At 44.4% G+C, this 16,331-nt stretch overlaps 2 protein-coding genes across 2 annotated transcripts in view; both read left to right on the top strand.

Moving 5' to 3' along the window:
* Positions 1-16,331, top strand: part of LOC106096216 (uncharacterized) — a 205,290-nt gene that overhangs the window by 57,168 nt on the left and 131,791 nt on the right. The window lies entirely within an intron of this gene.
* On the top strand, positions 407-16,245 carry LOC131994668 (uncharacterized). Its single transcript, XM_059361457.1, has 2 exons — positions 407-782; positions 16,193-16,245. The coding sequence occupies exons 1-2, from the start codon at positions 407-409 to the stop codon at positions 16,243-16,245; spliced, it is 429 nt and encodes a 142-aa protein (XP_059217440.1).

The raw sequence follows: 16,331 nt of genomic DNA, 5'->3' as shown, positions 1-16,331 counted from the left end.
ATCAAGCAAGGCATTTAGCTCTTCTTATCGATAAAATTTGTTCCTCATAACAAATGGAGTAGTGACGCTAATGGGGAAGAGTGAGAGAAACGCAGCGAACTTGAAACAGCGATTGGCAAGGTTTCACCTGGGGCAATAGCCCAAAGGGCGACGGAGAACGACAGGAACTGGCGGCTGTAATGAGATGCGATGATGAGATGCGCCGAAAAGTACTGAGCAACATGAAGTTACACCTGAATGCGGCGTAGAGTATGAATGCGGACGTCTGGAAGCGCACACAATAAAGATAATATGGATAGACACCGGATATGGGTCCGCATCGAAGGAATGCGAAAGCGATTCCAATGAGGAATTAATCCCCCCGAGTGACTCAGGATGGCTTTTTAACCGATTGTAGATCCCGAGCATGGGGTCGAAAAATTTGATGATGGGCACCTTAGGTGGTCTGGGCACCTTAGGTGGTCTGAGCACCTTAGGTGGTCTGGGCACCTTAGGTGGTCTGGGCACCTTAGGTGGTCTGGGCACCTTAGGTGGTGGTCTGGGCACCTTAGGTGGTGGTCTGGGCACCTTAGGTGGTGGTCTGGGCACCTTAGGTGGTGGTCTGGGCACCTTAGGTGGTGGTCTGGGCACCTTAGGTGGTGGTCTGGGCACCTTAGGTGGTGGTCTGGGCACCTTAGGTGGTGGTCTGGGCACCTTAGGTGGTGGTCTGGGCACCATAGGTGGTGGTCTGGGCACCATAGGTGGTGGTCTGGGCACCTTAGGTGGTGGTCTGGGCACCTTAGGTGGTCGGGCACCTTTAATCGGGAAATCGGTATATGTGGCAGCCATATCAAAATATAATCCGATGTAGAATATATTCGGTATGAATATCGAAGAGCCTAATACCACCCGCTGTGCCAAATTTCATCGGGTTATAAATGCGGCTTCTATGAGTCTAAGACTCTTATTTGGGAGATCGATCTATATGGGGGCTATATCAAGATATAATCCGATATCACCCATATTTGCATTTAGCAAGCCTATGGAGAAAAGATTTGTGGAAAGTTTCAGTCAATTAAATTTTTTTATAACTGTAGGGGAGCGGACCCTCCCCCTTACCCCAAAAGTACTACCCAAAAATAAAAGTGGATCAATCGGGACAATATGAGATTCAAATGAAAGGTATTCAAGAGAAGAGTACGAATTTCATAATAAAAGTTGGGTCCAAGCACCTGGGGGCCGCCCCAGCCCCAAAACCCCTTAAAATAGGTTTATTTGACGATCATGACAATATGGGACTCAAATGAAAGGTGGTAGGGAGTAGATTACGAATATGGTCAGGAAGTAGGAAAAGGCTTTCTAATTTATTGAATGGGGCGGACCCTCCACCGTTACCCCAAAAACACCACCAAAAATCTTAAGTGGACCGATAAGGACAATATGGGTATCAAATGAAAAGTATGCGGGAGTTGATAACGAATCTGGCATACAAGGAATAGGGGCTCACCCCACCCACACCCACAAAAACGCCCAAAATGGGTACATTAGCAAATCACGAATATATGGGACTCGCTTTATTTGTTCGGTATAGACGGAAAACGGCAGAACCGATTTTCTCGAAATTTTCGCATATTGTGTAGGTTGGTCTGGACGGAAACATAGGCTATATAATTTTTCGATATCGGAAGGGGGACGGACCCTTCCCCCATTGATTCTACTTAAAATTTAAACAAATTAACAATGTTGAGGGGCACATGTGCCTTTTACTCAAAACATTTCTGTCAAATTCTGCTAAAATTAGCATGCAAACTTTTAGCCTAATCGGATAATAATTGCGAAAGGACGTACGGAAGAACGGAGGACGGAAGGACGGAAGGACGGAGGACGGAAGGACGGAGGACGGAAGGACGGAGGACGGAAGGACGGAGGACGGAAGGACGGAGGACGGAAGGACGGAGGACGGAAGGACGGAGGACGGAAGGACGGAGGACGGAAGGACGGAGGACGGAAGGACGGAGGACGGAAGGACGGAGGACGGAAGGACGGAGGACGGAAGGACGGAGGACGGAAGGACGGAGGACGGAAGGACGGAGGACGGAAGGACGGAGGACGGAAGGACGGAGGACGGAAGGACGGAGGACGGAAGGACGGAGGACGGAAGGACGGAGGACGGAAGGACGGAGGACGGAAGGACGGAGGACGGAAGGACGGAAGGACGGAAGGACGGAAGGACGGAGGACGGAAGGACGGAGGACGGAAGGACGGAGGACGGAAGGACGGAGGACGGAAGGACGGAGGACGGAAGGACGGAGGACGGAAGGACGGAGGACGGAAGGACGGAGGACGGAAGGACGGAGGACGGAAGGACGGAGGACGGAAGGACGGAGGACGGAAGGACGGAGGACGGAAGGACGGAGGACGGAAGGACGGAGGACGGAAGGACGGAGGACGGAAGGACGGAGGACGGAAGGACGGAGGACGGAAGGACGGAGGACGGAAGGACGGAGGACGGAAGGACGGAGGACGGAAGGACGGAGGACGGAAGGACGGAGGACGGAAGGACGGAGGACGGAAGGACGGAGGACGGAAGGACGGAGGACGGAAGGACGGAGGACGGAAGGACGGAGGACGGAAGGACGGAGGACGGAAGGACGGAGGACGGAAGGACGGAGGACGGAAGGACGGAGGACGGAAGGACGGAGGACGGAAGGACGGAAGGACGGAGGACGGAAGGACGGAGGACGGAAGGACGGAGGACGGAAGGACGGAGGACGGAAGGACGGAGGACGGAAGGACGGAGGACGGAAGGACGGAGGACGGAAGGACGGAGGACGGAAGGACGGAGGACGGAAGGACGGAGGACGGAAGGACGGAGGACGGAAGGACGGAGGACGGATGGACGGAGGACGGAGGACGGAGGACGGAAGGACGGAGGACGGAAGGACGGAGGACGGAAGGACGGAGGACGGAAGGACGGAGGACGGAAGGACGGAGGACGGAAGGACGGAAGGACGGAGGACGGAAGGACGGAGGACGGAAGGACGGAGGACGGAAGGACGGAGGACGGAAGGACGGAGGACGGAAGGACGGAGGACGGAAGGACGGAGGACGGAAGGACGGAGGACGGAAGGACGGAGGACGGAAGGACGGAGGACGGAAGGACGGAGGACGGAAGGACGGAGGACGGAAGGACGGAGGACGGAAGGACGGAGGACGGAGGACGGAAGGACGGAGGACGGAGGACGGAAGGACGGAGGACGGAAGGACGGAGGACGGAAGGACGGAGGACGGAAGGACGGAGGACGGAAGGACGGAGGACGGAAGGACGGAGGACGGAAGGACGGAGGACGGAAGGACGGAGGACGGAAGGACGGAGGACGGAAGGACGGAGGACGGAAGGACGGAGGACGGAAGGACGGAGGACGGAAGGACGGAGGACGGAAGGACGGAAGGACGGAGGACGGAAGGACGGAGGACGGAAGGACGGAGGACGGAAGGACGGAGGACGGAAGGACGGAGGACGGAAGGACGGAAGGGCGGAGGACGGAAGGACGGAGGACGGAAGGACGGAAGGACGGAAGGACGGAAGGACGGAAGGACGGAAGGACGGAGGACGGAAGGACGGAAGGACGGAGGACGTAAGGACGGAAGGACGTAAGGACGGAGGACGTAAGGATGGAAGGACGGAGGACGGAAGGACGGAGGACGGAAGGACGGAGGACGGAAGGACGGAAGGACGGAGGACGGAGGACGGAAGGACGGAGGACGGAAGGACGGAGGACGGAAGGACGGACGGAAGGACGGACGGAAGGACGGACGGAAGGACGGACGGAAGGACGGACGGAAGGACGGACCGCTGTTACTTTTAGCTTGCTTTAGAAAAAAAGTGCGCAAAATTTTGTTTACATTTGTTTGTTTGGCGTCAATGTTAATATGGGTACCACATGTATTGAGAGAAATTCATTTAACAAACCGAATCAACGCTTGTGATATGCACCTTAAACGCAATGAATTCGATCCGTTTTTAAAACGAATCGTAACAGGAGATGAAAAATGGATTGTTTACAACAACGTTAGTCGAAAACGATCATGGTCCAAGCATGGTGAACCAGCTCAAACCACTTCAAAGACTGATATGCACCAAAAGAAGGTTATGCTGTCTGTTTGGTGGGATTGGAAGGGTGTGGTATATTTTGAGCTGCTTCCAAGGAACCAAACGATTAATTCGGATGTTTACTGTCAACAATTGGACAAATTGAATACAGCCATCAAGGAGAAGCGACCAGAATTGGTCAATCGTAAAGGTGTCATATTCCACCAGGACAACGCTAGACCGCACACATCTTTGGTCACTCGCCAAAAACTGAGTGAGCTTGGCTGGGAACTTTTGATGCATCCACCATATAGCCCTGACCTTGGACCATCAGACTACCATTTATTTCGATCTTTGCAGAACTCATTAAATGGTAAAACTTTCGGCAATGATGAGGCTATAAAATCGCACTTGGTTCAGTTTTTTGCAGATAAAGGCCAGAAGTTCTATGAGCGTGGAATACTAAATTTGCCAGGAAGATGGCAAAAGGTTATCGAACAAAATGGCAATTATATATTTGATTAAAGTTCATTCTAAGTTTTATTAAAAATGCATTTAATTTTTTTTAAAAAATCCCCAATTACTTTTTGGGCAACCCAATATATCACCCATACTATGATGGTGGGTATAAAAAAAGATCCATCTAACTGCAGGTACTTTTGAAATCTGGTCCCAGCCCTTTATTACATCCCTTTCAAACTTTCGTAAATCCTTTTGCTTCTCTTTCGCAAATAGTTTTTTGTCATTTCCCATTCTTTGAGTACTGCACATCTTTCCCTTCAAAAAGTAATTTTTGGATAATTATAAATACTTACATATAAATGCACTTCATACCATGCAATTCATGAAATTGTATTTCTCCAAGCATAAAACCAAATACCACCACTTACCTGAAATACAAAACGCAAAATATTCATAATCAAAATTAGTTTTGTGGCAAATTGAAATGCGCGCTTAAATTTAATAACAACATCAGCAATTCAAAATTTACATTCAGAAACTTTTCTCTTAATTTAATTGTCTACTACATTGTGAAGTGCATAAATACTTGAATGACTTTTGTGTAATAAAAAATTTAAGTAAATAATAATTCCACAAATTATTTTCATTCCAAAAAAAAAAAATAAAAACTTGCCAACAAAATACAAAAAAAGAATATTAAACAGGATATAAGCCATACTAAAAAGAAATAAGACAAAAAAAAACCCCACACACATAACACACACAAAAGCCAATGGTTACATGAAAAATCCCTAAAATATTCAAAATAAACTTAGGCGCTAAGCAACAAAAACAATTCCATGCAGGTACATTGTGCCTAAGAGTATTACTGTGGTGCTCTTATGTTCCGAGAAACATAGAAAGCTTCACATTTTTTTTAAGCTGGTCCAATAAAACTTGATGACTTCAACAAGAAATGTAGAAAAAACCGAAAGAAAACAACATCTACCGGATGTAGGTAATGTACCAACTCATTTTTATACACGTACTCGTACGAGAGGTGGTGGTACATACATGTACAGAGTCTTTTCATAGGATGTGTGGCACAGTGGTAGATAAATGATCCGATTCGAGCCAAATTTTGTTTATATTTTTAAAGCAACCCGTAAAAGTGAATCTGATATAAAAATATGTGCTCAAACAACTTGGGGGAACGCCCCTCCCAAGAACCTTTCAAACGGAAATGTTGATCGGTGGGGACAATATGGGTATCAAATGAAAGGTTTTTGGACGTCGCGTACGGATCTAAAATGAGTGTGAGGGTTGTCCACCCCCAAAAAACACACCTTACATTTTAAATGGGCATGCAAACCCATCATGGCAGTATGGGAGCTAAGTATACGAACTGATATAAATACAAGTAAAAACGTGCTAAGTTCGGCCAAGCCGAATCTTATATACCCTCCACCATGGATTGCATTTGTCGAGTTCTTTTCCAATTATCTCTTTTTAGGCAAACAAAGGAAAAAAGAAAAGAATTTCTATGATATTGGAGCTATACCAAGTTATGGTCCGATTCAGACCATAATTGAAATGAATATCAGAGACCATAGTAGAAGCCATTGTGTAAAATTTCAGCCAATTCGAAAAAGAATTGCGCGCTTTAGGGAGATCAGTTTATATGGGAGCTGTATCAAGCTATAGACCGATTCAGACCATTTTTCAGCCAAATCGGATAATAACTACGCCCTCTCGAGGCTAAAAATTCAAAATTACAGATCGGTTTAGATGGCAGCTATATCAGGTTATGGACCGATTTGAACCATATTTAACACATTTGTTGGAAGTCATAATAAAACACGTAATGCTAAATTTCAGTCAAATCGGGTAAAAATTGCGCCCCCTAATGCCTCAAGAAGTCAATATCCCCAGATCGGTTTATATAGCAGCTATATCAGGTTATGGACCGATTTCAATCATATTCAGCACAGTTGTTGGAAATCATAACAGAACACTTCATGCAAAATTTCAGCCAAATCGGATAGGAATTGCGCCCTCTAGTGGCTCATGAAGTCAAGATCCCAGATCGGTTTATATAGCACCTATATCAGGTTATGGCCCGATTTCAATCATTCTCAGCACAGTTGTTGAAAGTCATAACAAAACACTTCATACAAAATTTCAGCCAAATCGGATAAAAATTGCGCCCTCTAGTGGCTCAAGAAGTCAAGATCCCCAGATCGGTTTATATAGCAGCTATATCAGGTTATGGACCGATTTCAATCATATTCAGCACAGTTGTTGGAAATCATAACAAAACACCTCATACAAAATTTCAGCCAAATCGGATAGGAATTGCGCCCTCCAGAAGCTCAAGAAGTCAAGACCCAAAACCGGTATATATAGGGCAGCAATATCAAAAATGGACCGATTAAAACCATACTTAGCGCAGTTGTTAAAAGTGATACCAAAACACTACGCACAAAATTTCAGTCAAATTGGACGAGAATGGCGCTCTCTATAGTCTTAAGTAGTCAAGATCCCAGATCGGTTTATATGGCAGCTATATCAGGTTATGGACCAATTTGAACCAAACTAAGCACTGTTGTTGGAATTCTTAACGAAACACGTCATGCAAAATTTCAGCCAAATCGTAAGGTAACTGTGAATGTTGGGCTCTACCGTGAAATGATATCCAACTTTTTTGGACCAAAATGCAAGAGCTTTGACGCTTTGTAAGACAACATTGAAGCATTTATTCGTGAGATACCGGCCGAAATATTGGAAAGAGTATGACAAAATTGGACTAAGCGGATGGACCATTGGAGGCGCAGTCACGGTCAGCATTTGCATGAAATAATCTTCAAACATTAAATTATATGGACCGTACTATCGATTCAAACAAAGATTTCATGTATTTAAGCACAGGGTACTTCAATAGGGTACTTCATTTTTTGATTACTTGGGGGGGGGGGTCGTACCCTCCCCCTTAGCCTAATTTTCAGAAACGATTCCGTTGCGATTTTAGCAAAATTTTGTTTGCTCTCTTATATAGTAATCTAGAAATTTGGACAAAATTTTTTGTCCAAATTTTGGATGGGGAACCTAGGGGGGGGGGGGGCGGGGGGGGGGGGGCGTCCCACCCCCCAAAAACCTAAGACAAATCACGACAATATGGGACTCAAATGAAAGGTATTTAGGAGTAAAAAACGTATCTGATATCCAATTGTGGGACCAAGTGTTTTGGGGACCTCCCCAGCCCCCAAAAAACCCCTAAATCGGACATTTTTCACGACCATGGCAATATGGGGCTCAAATAAAAGCTATTTGGGAGTAGAACACGAAATTGATATCCACTTTTGAGACCAAGACAAGTAAGAGCTCAGTGAAAGTTGATAACGATGTTGATAGCTTTTAAGGGTCCGCACCTAAACCGGACATATATGCCGACTATGGCAATAAGGGGCTCAAATGAAAGGTATTTGAGAATAGATAACGAATTTGATATCCAATTTTGGGGCCAAGTGTTTGGGCGATGCCTCGTTCCATAAACTCCCCGTAAACCAATGGCAATATGGGATTTAAGTAGTTGGTATTTGAGAATAGAGCACGATGCTGATATTTTAGGAGTTCCAATTAAAGGTATTTGGGAGTACCGAATGAATTTTATATCCAAATACGAGGTGATATATTTGGGGAGCCGTTCAATTTCAAAAATCCCTATGGTAATATAGGTTTCAAATAAAGTATTTTAAGAATGGGGTACGCAGGCCACCGTAGCGCATAGGTAAGCATGTCCGCCTATGACTCTGAACGTCTGGGTTCGAATCTTGGCAAGAACATTAGAAAAAAATTTTCAGCGGTGGTTATCTCCTTCTAATGCTGCCGACATTTGTGAGGTACTTTGCCATGTAAAAACTTCTCCCCAAAGAGGTGTCGCACTGCGGCACGCCGTTCGGATTCGGCTATAAAAAAGAGCCCCCTTATCATTGAGATCAAATTTTGAATCGGACAGCACTCAGTGATATGTGAGCAGTTTACCCCAATACCTTTGTGGAATGTTCATGGTCAAATTTGCATTTGCAAGAATGGGGTACATCTAACATCCAAACTTAAGTGATCCAAAACCCTCCAATCGATTCCGTAGACCAATAAACATTATATGAGATTCAAGTATATTGTTAAACTGTTAGTGAAGCGACATACATATACCGCTTTTGCAGCATGGTATTTTACTTTGTTTTATATATTGTAAAAGAAGGCACAGCGAAGTGGGTCCGATATAAAAATTTAGCTCCAAGCATCAGGAGGCTACAGCACCCCCAATCCTACAGGACATTCTTACCAATTGAGTTAATATGGGCATCAAATAAAAGGTATTTGGAATACTTCTATTATATAAAAATGAAATTGTTGCGCTTTGTTTGTTTGTTTGTCTGTTCCGTAAAGACTCAAAAACGGCTGAAATGACATTTTCTGAGATGGCAGAGTTTGAGCCTCCGGTGAAGATATGGTACTAAATTTTTTGATATCCGAAGGGGGGGGGCGGACCCTCCCCCATACCACAATTTTCAAAAACGCCAGATCTCGAAGATGTGTGCACCCACTCAAATGACATTTTGCATGCCACCTTAAGGCATACAATTTTGGGGTCTAATAGCCTGGGGGGACGCCCCATCCCAAAAACCACGCGAACGGACATGTTTACCGATTGGGACAACATGGGTATCAAATGAAAGGTATTTAAGAGTAGAGTACGAACTTGGCATAAAAATGTCACACTTAGTGTAGGGGAGGTTCCCCACCCCCAAAACCACCACCACCCAACAGGATACTTTAACAGCTTTGGGCAATATGAGTATCAAATAAGAGGTATTTAAGAGCAGAGTACAAATCTGACATAAAAAGGTATTCTTTGGTGTTTAAGGGGCCTCCTCCAGGCCTCAAAACTCCCCAGCAGGACATATTTACCAATTGGGACAATATGGGCATCAAAATGAAAGGTGTTTGAAGGTTGGGTACACATCTGTTTTAAGAAGTTGGTCCAAAGTGTCTAACCAAAAACCCGAAAAACGGGCATGAGGGTCCAATGTCACAAAATGGGTATAACATGAAAGGTCTTTGAGAGTTGACCACGAATCTGATGCATACATTTGGGACAGAGTTTGGGACCAGCCCACCCACCTAATAAGATTCAATATAGGGTGGGTGGGCAGGTCCCAGGTAGACGTCAGGTCTCAGGTAGACGGACAGGTCCCAGGTAGACGTGGGTGGGCAGGTCCCAAGTAGACGTCGATCGGGATAATATGGGAATTAAACGAAAGGTCTATATATCTAGGTCATGTTCTGCCATTCAGCAGGACATGTTGATCACGGCAATAAAGGACTCAAATAAATTGTTTTTTTTTTTTGGGTCTTAGCGTCGGTGGGACCGACCCTCACCTCCCAAACAACAAACTGTCATGTAGGACGATCGCGAAAATATTGTACTCAAATGACAGGGCGTATCAGAGAGCAATTCCCTCTCCTTCCATTCTAAACAAAACAAAAAGGGAATTGAAAATAATATGTGATCGGCCGATCTGGACCGAATAGGACACCAATAAAAGGCCTTTGGCAGTAGAGTAAACTTTTTACCCTCAAAATGGGATAGACACAGGAGAACCTGCGAATCTTTAAAATGTACTATCCCAAGTGATAGTTTTAAAATATGATTTTGAATGTGGATAACCAATACAAAAAAAAAAATAATTGGTTTGGATCTGAACGAGACCTACAGACGAGATCGCCACCTTCAAAATACTTGACATCACGGGGCCGAAACAAAATCTTGCTCTAGCCCAATGCTGATATTATTTCAGGGACCGCCCCTTTGACTACCTTCAAACCGGCCATGTTTTCTTACAATGGCAATGGATTTTTGATAGAAGAACACGAATTTGATATCCAATTTTGAGACCAAGTATTTGGGTGTAGTCTCACCCCATAAACTCACCCTAAACCAATTGCAATTGCGACACCAATAAAAGAAATTTAGGAGTGGAACATAATGCTGACATTTTTTCAGGGCTTAGTGCATAGGTGGCTGCTTCACTCTACATATCCCTCAAACTGGACATATTTGTGGATTATGGCAAAAAGGGGCTCAAATCTGATCTCTGTTTTATGGCCAAGTGTTTTAGCGACAACTCATAAACTTCCCCTGAACCACATATATATACCGACTATAGCAAAAAGTTAGCTCAAATGTGGCTTTTGGGAGTAGAGTATGAATCTGATATCCACTTTCGGAGAAAAGGCTTTGTCTACTCCAATTCAACAACCAAAACCTAGGAAATGAAGTAGATTTAACATCCAAACTTTAAGGGCGGACCCTCCCCTTACCCTTTTTTCAAAAACGCTAGATCTCGAAGATGGATGGGGCGACTAACGCGAAATTTAGTTTGTTTATAATAACCCAAAAACAGAAATTTGGTATACTTATTTAAGGTGGGATATCTACGGCGGCTCCCCCACCCTCAAAGCCCCTTTGAAAAAAGAATAAATACCCCAAACGGATATAAAGAGCTGCCGGGATTAAATGGTAACCAAATTCAACGAATTTTCGGGGTAGAGTACTTATATATAATTCGAAATTAGGACAAGTCTCTAGGGGCACTCACTCCTTAAAAATCCGTCTAATGGACATGTAGGGCGACCGATACAAAATAAAGGTCTATTTAAGACTTTTTTCAGGGGTTGCCATCTTCAAAATTATTTAGGGTCAGAAAAACACGTTAAATTCTTTCTTTCTCAAAACAGTGTCCATTTGGCTTCTAGCCACACAAGAACAACTTAGTTCTTAAATTTTAAATTAAAATCGTGTGAGATTAACTTTTTTGTTCATGTTGCCCATAACACTGTTACACTGCACATCAAACCTAAGCTAAATATTGGGTTGCCCAAAAAGTAATTGCGGATTTTTTAAAAGAAAGTAAATGCATTTTTAATGAAATTTAGAATGAACTTTAATCACATAGACTTGTTTTACACTTTTTTCTAAAGCGAGCTAAAAGTCACAGCTGATAACTGACAGAAGAAAGAACGCAATTAGTTTTTGGGCAACCCAATATTTCGTTATATCCTATAGGGAAGTATGACACGAACTCTGGTGTAAGCGTACGCGTATGAGTGTAGGTGGTGTATGAGTGTAGGTGGTGTATGAGTGTAGTTGGTGTATGAGTGTAGGTGGTGTATGAGTGTAGGTGGTGTATGATTGTAGGTGTTTGTATGGGAAATGAATATTTTGATGTGTGTACTTTGAGTGGATCTCTGTCTGCCTGTCGGCTGTCTCTGTCTGTCCGTCTGTCTGCCGACATAAATATTAATAGAGGCTATTTTTCAAGTGGCATTCAACAGAAAACCAAACGTAACCTAAGGTAGGCTACCAGAAAAAAAAGAAAATGTTCGCAAAAAATAACGTGCCATACACAAACTTTGGCTGATAAGCTTAACGCAAAAACCAATTTGTTAGCGAAAAGAAAAACAGGGTTGCCAAGGTAGCAAGTGATAGTGGTGTCATAAAAAAGGCATATATGAGGCATTAGGAGTAAAAATACCGAAAATCTAAAATCAAAATTATTGGGTTGCCCAAAAAGTAATTGCGGATTTTTTAAAAGAAAGTAAATTCGTTTTTAATAAAACTTAGAATGAAATTTAATCAAATAAACTTTTTTTACACTTTTTTTCTAAAGCAAGCTAAAAGTAACAGCTGATAACTGACAGAAGAAAGAATGTAAGTACAGTGTCACAAGCCGCTGAAAAAATTTGTCAACGCCGACTATATGAAAAATCCGCAATTACTTTTTGGGCAACCCAATACTTGAGTTCAGCAGTGCACATGGACCAAATGGTGGGACTTTTTTGTGCAATAGGCGTGGAAGTTGCTAGGAGAGATTTAGTCTTCTAACCCAACCTTACTGGCTGACACAAACCTGTTGTATGGTCCATATGTTGCACTTTTTCTCCATAGCAGTCCACCAAACTACTGAGGCGTAAGTAAGTATTGGTCTAATCACGCTCTTGTAGAGCCTGTGAACTATCTTAGGATTCAGGCCCCATTTGGAGCCTACGGCCCGTCTACATAGTGCCCAACATCTGTGAGCCTTCTCAGTGCGCTCCTGAATGTGACACCTTCAATTTAGTTTCCTATCCAAGATAAGTATTTGACCTTGTCAGATATCGAAATCGTCTTATTGAGTGAACGTGGTGCGTTAAATCGGCCCACCTTCGTCTTCCTTGTGAACAGGCATATTTCAGTCTTCTCTGGGTTAACATTGAGACCTCTGGGTCTAGCACAGTCATATGCCATATGCAAGACCCTTTCGCTAGGATCCTTAGCCCTTAGAAGTATTATAACATCGTGTGCATAGCAGACGGGTTCAAATCCCTCCTCAGTCAGCATCCGTAATAGGTCATTTATGGTGGTCACCCATAGGAGTGGCGATAAAATGCCCCCCTGTGACGTGTCCTGTGCCACTTTCTCCCTTATATTTAGGCCATGGGACACACAATTTATCCACCTGTTCCTTAGCATCTAGTTTAGCAAGTCTCTAAGGACCGGGTCCACCCGGTACTGGTCTAAGGATTAGATCAGTGGGTCGGTCCGCAAATTGTTAAAAGCCCCCTCCATGTCAATGCATGCCGGGTGTACGTTTTGACATCGAAGGATCCTTCTATTTTATGCACAACCTCGAGCAGGGCAGTCTCTACCGACCTTCCCTTGAGCAGTTCGCTGGGTGTCCTACTCTTTATCATGGTGTCCACAATACATTCAGGTCCGGGTTACTTAAATGGTTGGAAGCTCGTCAAGGATTCCTTCACCATAAATTCCGTTATTATAAACCTTCGAACAACGTCATTATTCACAGATTCCTGTGTCTCCGCGAGTCCCTTCGTATCCTGTGGCAAATGGGTTTTCATCAAAACCCTCAACATGTCCTCCGTTGTCTCTGCTCTCACTCCCATGTCGTCTACTGAAGTTTGGACAGTTTGGACATGGGTTTTTGAGAGAAACTTGTCTAAGGAAACTTGGAGGCCACCGTAGCGCAGAGGTTAGCATGTCCGCCTATGACGCTGAACGCCTGGGTTCGAATCCTGGCGAGACCATCTGAAAAAATTTTCAGCGATGGTTTTCCCCTCCTAATGCTGGCAACATTTGTGAGGTACTATGCCATGTGAAACTTCTCTCCAAAGAGGTGTCGCACTGTGGCACGCCGTTCGGACTCGGCTATAAAAGGAGGCCCCTTATCATTGAGCTTAAAAAACTTGAATCGGACTGCACTCATTGATATGTGAGAAGTTTGTCCCTGTTCCTTAGTGGAATGTGCATGGGCAAAATTTGCATTTTTTTTTTGTCTAAGGCTTGCCTTTGTAAGCTGTGGGATGTTCATTTTTAGCCCAAGGTCGAACTCTGCGTCCCAGGAAGTGTGGACAATTCCAATGAGCTTTTTGACGGTATCAATACATTCCGCTGACTCAAAGGTCAGCTTTAAGATGTCCCCTCTATGCTCGCAGCTCAGCATTTGTGTGGGTGGACCATCTTTGGAGTTCTACTCGTTCTCCTCCCTGTGGAAGACTTTCCATTTCTCTGACACTAAACCTTGATTTTGCTTGCCTCCCAACATGCGTTCCGTTGCAAATTTGCTGTCCCATCCCTTAATGAAGACTTTTGCCTTTGTGAGCTGGGGGATGTCCATCTTTTTCACCAGGTCAAGCTTTGTGTCCCAGGGAGTGTGGATAGTTCCGACTAGCTTCTTGACGGTATCAATACATTCCGCCGACGCAAAGCGCAGCTTTAGGATGTCTCCTTTAAACTCGCAGCTCATAATTGGTATGGGTGGACTCCCTTCAAAGTTCAATACATGTTCGATAACCCGTTCGTTTACCAAATGCCTTACCTGTGACCGATGATCTGGTGGAATCCTACCGGATGCACAGCCGATATCGATAACATAAGCATAAGTCAGCTAATCTCTGTTGTGCTTCCTTGACACTCCGAGCTGTATCTTTTCCAGCTACCATCTTTCCCTTCCGTGATGGCTGTGGCGACGTTTTTAAAGTCACCGTCCTCCATGAAGAATCTCAGGGGCCATGCGCTCGTCCTGTTTCGTTCCTGTTCCGACTAGGTCTACCTCCGCAGGACATTGTCTGGAGCCTCCATGGCGGGAGGGCTGGCTTGCTTTGCCCAGAGTATTAGAAAGCGGGAATCTCTGTTTCTTCTTCAGCATTTTAGCAGAGTTATGTTCTTCGGGAGATCTGATTCTCTTTCCAACTTCCGTAGAAGTCTCAGCGACAATCTGCCCATTCCGTGATGGCTGTGGCATTCTTTTGGAAGTCACAGTTCTCCATGAAGCATAAGTCAGCTAATCTCTGTTGTGCTTCCTTGACACTCTGGGCTAAGAGGGCGGCTGTTTATCTTTTCCAGCAACCAACTTTCCCTTGCGTGATAGCTGTGGCGACGTTTTTAAAGTCACAGTCCTCCATGAAGACTCTCAGGGGCCCTACGCGCCTCCTTCGTTCCTGTTCCGACTTTGTCTACCTCCGCAATACACTGTCTGGAGTCTCCATTACGGGAGGGCTGTCTTGGTTTTCCCAGAGTACTTTAAGGCGGGGATTTCATTTTCTTCTTTAGCATTTCTGTCTGGATCGACCCATAGCCTGATATATCTTCCATAGAACCCGATCTGCTAATTTTACTTTTTGAGTTCCCAGAGGGGGCAACTCTTATTCGATTTAGCTGAAATTTTGCTTGTTTTCTTCCAATTAAGTTCCCTTTTTCTCCCTATTTTTACATTTCCCTGGCAATCCTTTTTTTCGGATATCTGGTCTTGGTCTTGAGCAAAGAAAGCGCGCTGTTGCAGTTGTAATAAAATGAATAAAAATTTTTTGTATAATTTTGTTGGTGAAAATTAAAAAATAACAATAACCCAACATCTATCCAACCAGCCATTCAAACAGCCATCCATCCATCCAATTGTCCATGAGAAGAACGGCCGGCCTTCTTCAACACAAGCACACACACACTCACATACACACATAGTCGTATAATACTCAAGTATTCATTTATTCCAATTTTGCCAACTTCCTTGCCTCACTATAGACGATCCTTGGAAGCATTGTCAGGCTATACAGAAAAGTCCAGGTAGATGAAAAAGAATGAAAAAAAGCAACTGGAGCCCAGTAAAGGCTGTTTACTTGGTGCCAAGATGGTAGAGGCTCAAACATCCTAGCAGGCTTAAGAGTCATGGAAATTGCCAGAACAAAAAACAACACTACCACACTGACAACTACACACCATCAATGGCACTAGCGCACGCCACAGTAGTAGCTGCCAGCAATGGCATTGGCAAGGGCAGCCAACGACAAGGGTCCTTCTTCCTTGTAGATTACTTTTAATTGGTTTTCATGTTGTGATTTCAATTCCACAACATAAGATTTGCTGCTCCTTGTTTGCTCCTTATTGTATGTACGCTACCTTTTCCTTCTTCTCTTCTCTTCTTCCTTTTTTTCTTTTGTACTCCCGCACTCCTTCTGCCTTTCACTCAATGCTTCATTCACATTTCTTTTCTTTGCAATTACACCCAAAGTGTGAAAATCATTTTTTTCCATTGGCTGCCTCTTTGGTTTCACTTCTCGCAGCCTTTAACAGGCTGCGGGAAGCAGAAGAGGAATTAAGACGTCCGGGCGTATAAATGAGATTTACATTCGCATAATGAGAGTTATTTTTAATTTAAGATGCAAAGCTCACTCAACCACTTTCCCACAACACATTTTTTTG

This window comes from Stomoxys calcitrans, chromosome 2, assembly GCF_963082655.1.
Source record: "Stomoxys calcitrans chromosome 2, idStoCalc2.1, whole genome shotgun sequence".
NCBI lineage: Eukaryota > Metazoa > Arthropoda > Insecta > Diptera > Muscidae > Stomoxys > Stomoxys calcitrans.
This window is presented reverse-complemented; position numbering and strand designations above follow the sequence as displayed.